Source organism: Schistocerca cancellata, chromosome 4, assembly GCF_023864275.1.
Source record: "Schistocerca cancellata isolate TAMUIC-IGC-003103 chromosome 4, iqSchCanc2.1, whole genome shotgun sequence".
NCBI classification, from domain to species: Eukaryota; Metazoa; Arthropoda; class Insecta; order Orthoptera; family Acrididae; genus Schistocerca; species Schistocerca cancellata.
The window spans coordinates 433,784,713-433,795,729 of NC_064629.1; the positions used below are offsets into that span (position 1 = coordinate 433,784,713).

At 46.9% G+C, this 11,017-nt stretch overlaps 1 protein-coding gene across 2 annotated transcripts in view; it reads right to left on the reverse strand.

The window, feature by feature from the left end:
* Positions 1 to 10,761, reverse strand: part of LOC126185159 (autophagy protein 5) — a 144,286-nt gene extending 133,525 nt beyond the window's left edge. For both annotated transcript variants that reach the window (XM_049928005.1, XM_049928004.1), the window contains exon 1: positions 10,497 to 10,761. In XM_049928005.1, coding sequence (XP_049783962.1) covers positions 10,497 to 10,652 — 156 coding nt within the window. In that variant the 5' untranslated portion in view covers positions 10,653 to 10,761. The remainder of the gene's footprint in view (positions 1 to 10,496) is intronic.
* Between the last annotated feature and the right edge of the window lie 256 nt (positions 10,762 to 11,017).

Genomic DNA, 11,017 nt, shown 5'->3' on the forward strand with positions numbered 1-11,017 from the left:
CTTACGTCACGGGTCAAAGCCGACGCGTGGGATCGGACGCTTCTGTCGACCCAGACCCAGAAAATATTAGATACAGGCTCCCAGGTAGATGCTATTTTCCTTGACTTCCGGAAGGCATTCGATACAGTTCCGCACTGTCGCCTGATAAACAAAGTAAGAGCCTACGGACTATCAGACCAGCTGTGTGGCTGGATTGAAGAGTTTTTAGCAAACAGAACACAGCATGTTGTTATCAATGGAGAGACATCTACAGACGTTAAGGTAACCTCTGGTGTGCCACAGGGGAGTGTTAGGGGATCACTGCTTTTCACAATATATATAATTGACCTAGTAGGCAGTGTCAGAAGTTACATGTGGCTTTTCGCGGATGATGCTGTAGTGTACAGAGAAGTTGCAGCATTAGAAAATTGTAGCGAAATGCAGGAAGATCTGCAGCAGATAGGCACTTGGTGCAGGGAGTGGCAACTGACCCTTAACATAGATAAATGTAATGCATTGCGAATACATAGAAAGAAGGATCTTTTATTGTATGATTATATGATAGCGGAACAAACACTGGTAGCAGTTACTTCTGTAAAATACCTGGGAGTATGCGTGCGGAACGATTTGAAGTGGAATGATCACATAAAATTAATTGTTGGTAAGGCAGGTACCAGGTTGAGATTCATTGGGAGAGTCCTTAGAAAATGTAGTCCATCAACAAAGGAGGTGGCTTACAAAACACTCGTTCAACCTATACTTGAGTATTGCTCATCAGTGTGGGATCCGTACCAGATCGTTTTTTTTTTTTTTTTTTTTTTTTGTGGTTTTAGGGCGCACAACTTCAATGGTCATTAGCGCCCTGACTACTCTAAAAATGCACCGCGAGCCACAAGTTGACAACAACAACTAAAAGGAAAAACACAATAAAAGACAGACTGACAGGCATAGGATTAAAAAACTTCATCAAATGTCCTTAGCAAGGTGTGTCAAATTGATAAAACAAAGAACACGAGCAGCTGCTCGTGGGTCATCCGCTAAAACGGCATCGAAAGTGATAGGCAGGTTAAGATCGAGGCGCAGTTGGTTAAGATCAGGACAGGACATTAAAATGTGTCTAACCGTCAGCAAGTGCCCACATGGGCAGAACGGCGCCGGCGCAGCCGTCAGCAGATGGCGATGGCTGAACCGGCAGTGTCCAATCCTTAACCTTGCTAAAACGACCTCCTCCCGCCGAGAAGGGCGTGAGGAGGACGTCCAAGCCACGGGAAGAGGTTTTAAGGCCCGAAGCTTGTTGTCGGTAAGTGCAGCCCAATCGGCATGCCACAGCGACACAACGCGCCGACAAATGACCCTGCTAAGATCGGACGATGGGACACAACAAGAAGCTGTCCGAGGCTGGAGGACCGCAGCCTTGGCCGCGGCATCTGCAGCTTCGTTCCCAGGGATACCGACATGGCCGGGAACCCACATAAAGCTAACCGGCGGACCGACGTCCACCAGCCGCTGAAGAGAGCGTTGGATCCGGTGTACGAAAGGGTGAACCGGGTACGGATCACTGAGGCTCTGGATGGCGCTCAGGGAATCTGAGCAGATGACATAAGCAGAATGTCGGTGGCGGCAGATGTAAAGAACAGCCTGGTAGAGGGCAAAGAGCTCAGCTGTGAAGACCGAACAATGGTCATGGAGCCGGTATTGGAAACTTTGTGCCCCGACTATAAAGGAACACCCAACCCCGTCATTGGTCTTAGAGCCATCTGTATAAATGAAAGTCATGGTGATGAACTTCGAACGAAGTTCCAAAAAACGGGAGTGGTAGACCGAACTGGGGGTGACCTCTTTTGGGAGCGAGCTGAGGTCAAGGTGAACGCGGACCTGAGCCTGGAGCCAAGGTGGCGTGTGGCTCTCGCCCACTCGAAAGGTTGCAGGGAGTGAAAAATGAAGGTGTTGAAGGAGGCGACGAAAGCGAACTCCAGGGGGTAGCAGGGCAGAGACATACAACCCGTATTGACGGTCGAGAGAGTCGTCAAAAAAGGAACGATAAGACGGATGGTCGGGCATTGACAGTAGCCGACAGGCATACCGACAAAGCAGTATATCGCGCCGGTAAGTGAGCTGCAATTCGCCAGCGTCAGCATGAAGACTCTCTACGGGACTGGTATAAAATGCTCCGATCGCAAGTCGTAAACCCCGATGTTGTATGGAGTTGAGGCGGCGTAAGATGGATGGCCGTGCAGAGGAGTATACAAAGCTCCCATAATCCAGCTTGGAGCGGACGATCGACCGATATAGACGAAGTAGGACGGTTCGATCCGCTCCCCACGACATACCACTGAGAACACGGAGGACATTTAAAGAACGGGTACAACGGGCGGCCAAATATGACACATGTGGAGACCAGCTAAGTTTCCTGTCAAAGGTAAGGCCTAAAAATTTGGTTGTCTCCACGATTGGGAGAGCAACGGGACCAAGTCGTAAGGACGGTGGGAGAAACTCTTTGTAGCGCCAGAAGTTAATACAGACCGTCTTCTCGGCAGAAAAACGGAAGCCATTGGCGACACTCCAGGAGTAAAGACGGTCAAGAGAACGCTGAAGACAGCGCTCCAGGACACGTGTACGCTGCGCGCTGCAATAGATGGTAAAATCGTCCACAAAAAGGGAGCCTGATACATCAGCTGGGAGGCAATCCATTATTGGATTGATCGCGATGGCGAACAGAGCGACGCTCAAAACTGAGCCCTGTGGCACCCCATTCTCCTGGCGAAAGGTGTCGGACAGGACAGAACCCACACGTACCCTGAACTGTCGATCCATTAAAAAGGAACGAATAAAAAGAGGGAGGCGACCGCGAAGGCCCCATGTATGCATGGTGCGGAGAATGCCCGCCCTCCAACAGGTGTCGTAAGCCTTCTCCAAATCAAAGAACACAGCCGCGGTCGGGCGCTTCCGCAAGAAGTTATTCATAATGAAGGTCGACAAGGTAACCAGATGGTCAACAGCAGAGCGGCGCCTACGAAATCCACATTGTACATTGGTAAGTAGGCGTCGAGACTCGAGCAGCCACACCAATCGAGAGTTAACCATTCGCTCCATCACTTTACAGACACAGCTGGTAAGTGAGATAGGTCGATAACTGGAAGGCAAGTGCTTGTCCTTCCCCGGCTTAGGAATCGGGACAACAATAGACTCGCGCCAGCATGCGGGAACATGTCCCTCAATCCAGATGCGATTGTATGTACGAAGAAGAAAACCTTTACCCGCAGGAGAAAGGTTCTTCAGCATCTGAATATGAATAGAATCAGGCCCTGGAGCGGAGGACCGTGATCGGCCAAGTGCGGTTTCGAGTTCCCGCATGGTGAATGGGGCATTATAACTTTCACAATTCGAGGAGCAAAAGTCAGGGGGCCTAGCCTCCTCTGCCTGTTTGCGGGGGAGGAAGGCAGGGTGGTAATGAGCGGAGCTCGAAACCTCGGCGAAAAAGCGGCCGAAGGCATTGGAGACAGCCTCAGGGGCCACAAGGACTTCATTCGCGACCTTCAAGCCAGAAACTGGGGAGTGGACCTTAGTGCCAGATAGCCGGCGCAGGCTACCCCAGACAACAGAAGAAGGAGTAAAACTGTTGAAGGTGCTTGTGAAAGCAGCCCAGCTGGCTTTCTTGCTTTCGTTAATAATACGACGACACTGAGCACGTAATCGTTTATAATTAATACAATTCGCCACTGTAGGGTGGCGTTTAAAGGTGCGTAAAGCACGTCGACGAGCACGTAAAGCGTCTCTACATGCTGCAGTCCACCAGGGGACCGGTACACGACGTGGAGAAGAAGTAGGGTGAGGGATGGAATATTCAGCAGCAGCGAGAATGACTTCCGTGAGGTGTGCGACCTGACGATCGCAGCTTGTGAAGGTTTGATCCTGAAAGGTCGCCCTGGAAGAAAAGAGCCCCCAGTCTGCCTTGGAGATGGTCCAACTAGAGGAGCACGGAGAGGGAGTATGCTGCAGGAGATGGATAACACACGGGAAGTGGTCGCTCGAATATGTATCAGCAAGTGCATACCACTCAAACCGGCGTGCAAGTTGGGGAGTACAGATAGAGAGGTCTAAATGGGAATAGGTATGAGATGTGTCCGAAAGAAAAGTAGGGGCGCCAGTATTAAGGCAGACAAGATTGAGCTGGTTGAAAAGGTCTGCTAACAAGGAGCCCCTCGGGCAGGAGGCTGGAGAACCCCAAAGGGGATGGTGGGCATTGAAGTCTCCAGTTAACAAAAACGGTGCAGGTAGCTGAGCAATAAGTTGCATCATGTCTGCCCTGGTAACGGCAGATGACGATGGAGTGTAAACGGTACAAAAGGAAAACGTAAAAGTGGGGAGAGTAATGCGGATGGCAACTGCCTGCAGGCCGGTGTGCAACGTGATGGGATCGTAGTAAATATCATCCCGGACCAGCAACATAACCCCTCCATGAGCTGGGATACCTACCATAGGGGGTAGGTCAAAACGCACAGAGGTGTAGTGTGCCAAGGCAATGTGATCGCATGGGCGTAGCTTCGTTTCCTGGAGGGCTACGACGAGCGGACGATGCAAGCGGAGCAGCAACTTCAAGTCCTCTCGGTTGGAGCGAATGCTGCGAATATTCCAGTGAATAAGTGCCATCGTAAGAAAAGGAAGAGGAGAGAAGGGGTCACCTCGAAGGCCGCTTAGGGCCTGGCTTCGAGCGAGCACTGCCGCCGCTATCAGTAGGCGGACAGTCATCGTCCATGGGGTCTATAGGGTCATCGGCCATCTCGGGAGGATGGCCGGGAGGGGGAGCTTCCTCCGCCGGTGAACGGCCAGATGTACGGCTACCGGCGGTGCGGCCAGGCGAAACGGATGACGGCCTGGGGCGGCAACCGCTGGGTGGCGCAGGAGAAGAGATGCGCCGTGGCGGGGAAGGAGAACTGTGCTTCCTATGCGCCTTTTTGGAAGGACGTTTGGTGGAAGTATCGGTCGAAGGCTGGGAGGTCGAGGGACGGAGGAAGTCTGCACGGGATGGTTCCTTCTTGAAGGACCGTGCATCTGACTTCGGTGTCTTCGACTTAGCAGAAGCTGAGGAAGTGGCTGGTGTCTGTGGTGTGATGGGAGGAAGAGGAGACGTCGACCGCGCGATCTTAGCACTGGCCGAACGGACGACCGTGGTGCTGAAGGTCAGATCGCATGTCTGGGTTGCGACCTCCCGGGTAGTCCGAGGAGAGGCGAGGACAGTACTATATTTCCCCGCTGGGAGCAGCGTGGGCTTCCTACTAGCCAATAGCTTGCGAGCAGCCGAGGTTGACACTTTCTCTTTGACACGAATTTCTTGGATGCAACGTTCGTCCTTATAGACAGGACAGTCGCGGGAGGATGCGGCATGGTCACCCTGACAGTTCACACAATGAGGAGACGGAGGTGGACAGTCACCCTCATGGGCATCCCTGCCACAAGTGACACATTTAGCCGCATTGGAACAAGACTGTCGAGTGTGATTGAAACGCTGACACTGGTAGCAGCGCGTAGGTGTCGGGACATAGGGGCGAACAGAAATAACCTGGTAGCCCGCCTTGATGCGCGATGGCAGCTTAACACTATCGAAGGTCAAGAAGAGTGTCCGGGTCGGTACAAGGTCGTTGTTGACCTTTTTCATGACCCGATGGACAGCCGTCACGCCCTGCTCAGCGAGGAAAGATTGAAGCTCCTCGTCAGTCAATCCGTCGAGGGAGCTAGTATACACTACACCACGAGACGAATTCAAAGTTCGGTGGGCCTCCACCCGGACAGGGAACGTGTACAGGAGGGTGGCCCGAAGCAGTTTTTGTGCCTGAAAGGCATTCTCAGTTTCTAGTAATAAGGTGCCGTTACGCAACCTGGTACAAGATTTGACAGATCCGGCTATGGCATCAACGCCCTTCTGAATAACAAAAGGGTTGACAGAGGAAAAATCCTTTCCGTCCTCAGTGCGAGAAACTACGAGGAACTGTGGGGCAGGCGGTAGTACTTTTGTCACTGTTGGCTGGTCACGTTTCCGTTTTTGGGTCGAAGTCGAAAGCGATGGAGTAGAATCCATTGCGGAGGAATCCCCCATGATTGCCAGCGTCTCCGATGGCGCGCTCCTTCCTTGTGGGGACCCTCTCAGAGGGCACTCCCGCCTTAGGTGAATGTTTACACCTCAGGTCACACCTCCCGAGAAACAGACGGAGGGACCAATCGGCATGGTCAGAAGGTATCAGCTCAGGCAATCACCCCTCCCCGGGCCTGGCCTTTACCAGGGGGTACGCGCGTGCCTTACATGTCTACCCAGGGCGGGGACTTACGCGTTACCCCGTCACCGGCTACGCGTGCGAACGCGTGGGTCGGCCTTCAGACACGCACAGGGAGGAAGGAAGAAGAGGAAAAAGAAGAGAGAGAGGGAGAAAGAGGACAGACTGTCTCAAACGCCGAGGCGGAGACCAGAGAAGGCAAGGAGAAGAAGGCAATGAGAAGGCAAGGAGAAAAAGGCAATGAGAAGGCAAGGAGAAAAAGGCAATGAGAAGGCAAGGAGAAAAAGGCAATGAGAAGGCAAGGAGAAAAAGGCAATGAGAAAAAGGCAATGAGAAGGCAAGGAGAAAAAGGCAATGAGAAGGCAAGGAGAAAAAGGCAATGAGAAGGCAAGGAGAAGTCAAGGGAAAGAGTAAGGAAGACAGTGAGGTGGAGAAGAGCAAAGAAAGGGACCAACAAAAGGAAGGAAGAAACGAGAAGTTTAAAACCAAAAAGACCACGATTATAGGTCGTGAAGATCGTCCGTCTCCGGACGCAGGCGCTAACTACCCCCGTGAGGGGGATGGACTCCTTTTAGTCGCCTCTTACGACAGGCAGGAATACCTCGGGCCTATTCTAATCCCCGGACCCGCAGGGGGGGTACCAGATCGGGTTGACGGAGGAGATAGAGAAGATCCAAAGAAGAGCGGCGCGTTTCATCACAGGGTTATTTCGTAACCGTGATAGCGTTACGGAGATGTTTAGCAAACTCAAGTGGCAGACTCTGCAAGAGAGGCGTTCTGCATCGCGGTGTAGCTTGCTCGTTACTTGAAACTGTTGGATTCTCAATAAGAGTATGAAAAAGCTATAATATAGCTTTGGTAAAGAGTTACTAGAAGACTTTCACAGAAACAGCAATTACGTTCTGCAAACAGAAACTGAATTGTTAGTACCCACAGGACAACATTAATCAAAACACTAAGTTTGGCATTCCTGTTAAACTCAAGCACTTTTTTTTTTAGCATGGGACAGGTGATCAAATACTAAGGAGGAAACAAACATTTATAAAGTTACCACTAACTTTAAAGTTGTAAAAAGCTTGAGACAGGACACAGGGCTAGCAGCAGTCTGTTTTCATCTAGCACTTGAGAAAAATCACATGAGAAATTACAAGCAAAACTATATTGGCATCAATTTGAAGGAAAAACCCTCCACGTTAATTTTTTGCAGACAATATTATGTTTGTATCACACACACAAAAGAACTGGAAAATATTATGGAAACTGTACAAACAGTAGCAATGAAATCTGGGCTGAAAATAAATGCCTTCCACATTGTGACAGAAAGCCAAGAGTAGAGAACACAAGGTTACAAGTGGATGTTAACAAATATATGTGGGTCAAGAAATCCAAATATTTCAGAACCACATAAAGTAAACCATGTGAAAGATATAAAAGTCATACTGCAGTTGGGTAATAGACACTTCTATACTCTCAAAACACCACTGAACACACTGACTGCATCAAAGGAGCTCACAAGGTATTAACATTCTTTGTTTTTCTTTATAGATTTCAGACTGAGCATAACAGTGCGAAAACTGAAGCACCTTTTCTTTTTTGTGAGGAAGGTTCTTGGAAAAATCCATGGACTATGAAAGCTAATTTCTAGGATTGGAGAGTTCTTCACAATTCAGAGCTAAAGGGACTGTAAAAGCAGTCCAAGAGTGTAGGGTTGGCCATAAAAATAATCCAAGGAAAGCTTGGAATGAAAAATGACAGCCAAAGATTACTAGGGACACACAAAACTGTGAAAGACTCATGAGGAGACAAAGGACGAGATGGATACACAGAGCAAAATAAAAAATACAAATGCTTGGGGCCAGGCACAACTGGAGCATGATTACAAAATATGGAAAGAAGTGTAAGACTCGTCATGACATTGTGCAGATTCCTTGGCTTGAACCTGAAGAAGTGGGAAATCAAATGAAGGAGCATCAGACTGCAAACGTTTTGGTTGTCATGTGATTCAGTTATGTCCACCTCTGCTGTCTGAGGTGATTAAAACTTCTTCGCTCTTCATAGATTTACAACGGCAAACATCAATTTACATAGCACATTTTTCAGCAATATCTCTTCACTGAATAAAAGTTCAAATTCACCAGTTACGCAAATATCTGTTCATCAGTCTGAAAACCCAAAGACAACACCTAAAAGTACTCAATTTCCATGTTGTGGAATTATAAACTTCCAGTAGTGAACCACAAATTTAATATATTTTTCTAGACCTCAGGCAAGACATAATATCAGCCTGTCACTCTTTTCATTTAAAATAAATGTTGCCAAAATCATTACATCACTCAAAGCTGGCAGTCAGTATTAACTCGTCTATCCTTCACAACTGCACATTTTAAGCATTCAATTTATCAATTAATGATAAGAGTATTACTGTGCAAAAACATTTAACTTCCACAAGTCTGCTATAAGTCTGTTATAAAGGAGTCTAAGAGTCATTGCACATAAAGTATTTACGTAGTGCACACAAGCAATATTGGTCCATCCAATGTCTACTGTGCACATTATAACTTTAGCTTCACAGGACCATTAACTAAGGGAACCTATGAGATCATCAGAGCAAATGATGAACAGGAAGTGTTACAGGATTACTGGTTTGACTAACATCTTGGTCTTTAGCCCATGAACATCTGCTTCACTCCCTCCAATTCATGTCATCTATTACGGCAAACTGAGCAGATTAGCCGAAGCGTTCGATACCACTTCAGCACCTCACAACCAAATTGCCACCTTCCACTAACTTAGTCCTCAGGCATACTACAGATCAGTATGTCACCACATCTAAGATGTCATATTCACATTCAATGGCTTCACCAACTGACGTCCCAACTGTTAGCTTTCAACTTAAATGAGACCTCTGAGACTATGGGACAGATCGGTCTGAGACAGCACCAACTACACCCAAAAAACCAATACAGATACAAGGGAAGTATTGTCAGTGTTCTGTCCTTTCTGGACATGTGTGATGTTACACACCAATCATTACATTACAGGATGAAATCAACTGCTCAAAAATTGTTTTGCACAACCTCCACATCTACAAACATGCAAATTTAGACACATTTGGAGTAAGGGATGAAATAATAAATCTTGAGAAATTAAAAGGAACTTTACTGTTAAATAAATCAAACAATAACCAAACTAAAAGCAGCCTATTTGAAAGTTGTCTGTTTTGCATACCTGTGAACTCATTATATGCTGGTGGGTAATAATATTGTGTTCCTCCCCTTCCCACCACCCCACCCCCCATGCATTTTAAAACATTTGGGTCTTCCTTGGTATGTCAGCCATCCTGAGATCATCCAGTGTGTGAGGAAGGTTTACTAAACTAAACACAGCAAGCTTAATTGTCCCTGGATGTACACAATCAATTTCACGACAGCATATACCTTAGGCCATTCCATTTTGTTGACTATGCTTGTGCATCATCATATTGCAACACAAACCTATGAACAACATTTCTCTTGATATCAATAAGAGGTATTGGACAGCTGCACAAATTACATTCTTCTCAAGTTAGCTTCATATAATAATTTGTAAGCAGCAAGCAACAGGTGACAGGATTAAGTGTTAATAACCACAGAAAGGCCACATTTTCAATGTTTTGTACCTTGTTTTATTAGCTGAAAGCTCGAATGTTATCGCTGTGTTATATGCCCATTCCACAGGCACTTTCCCTAGCTGACAATCCTTTTTGCCACAATAGTGGCAATATGCAAACAATGTAAGTTTGAAATAAACGTTTGAGACGTGTACTCAAGCCACGTTCATGACTATAGAGACAAGGCGCTCTACTGAACTGCCCTGAAAACTAAATTTTATTTTTATCTCCATAACACAGGTGGATGGTAACTATTTCCTGTGGCCAGAGGCGTACAGAGAACGATATATCAGTCAGTCATCTCTCTCCCTCTCGCTCTATCGTACTATATGAGATGCACTGACAGTGCTACATTGCAAATCATTTTGCCTTCTGGTACGTACCCGATAATGTTAAAAATATTCACTCAAAAGTTTGGGCAGAAAACCATCTCCTGACACTATAGTGTGAACATGAATGCTACATAGTATGAATATAAAACTTCCAACAAAATTGAACTGTACATGATCAGTACTTTAAATAAAATTATACATAAGAAAACGAGAATCAAATCAGTTTCAGGAGCTTTTTTGTTTTTCAGAATGTATGTCGAAACTCACCTTATCTGTCACTAATGGGAAATAGCTTAACCTGGGAATCATCAGGTACACTGGATCAGGAACCTGAACGTCATGCACTTCTTCTGAATTTAAATGAAAACACGTCGGTATCCGCCCATTCCAAATCTCTCTCAGTATTTCTCTATCATTCGCCATTTGCAACAGTAATGTTACACACAACTAACTAATCTACAACTAAACATAACCGTAACGCACAACAGACTAGCTGTAACATAAACATAGAGATGTAATATCGCAGCCGTCAGCTTCCGAAAGGAAGATCTTTGAAACTGTTTTTACGAGCTCATGGAATCAAAACACACAATGTTTTCAGTGGCTTAGAGAAGAAGAGAAATATTAGAGAGGTAAGTTGCATTAAAATTAAAACTCCTGTTCATTCTTTAATGCTCTACATATAATCGTAATTTATTTCATGTAGCACCGACTAAACATGCAAAACTCGATTAACACTGAACGTCACGGAATGGAACGAAACGCGTAAACATTTCGACCGATTGGCG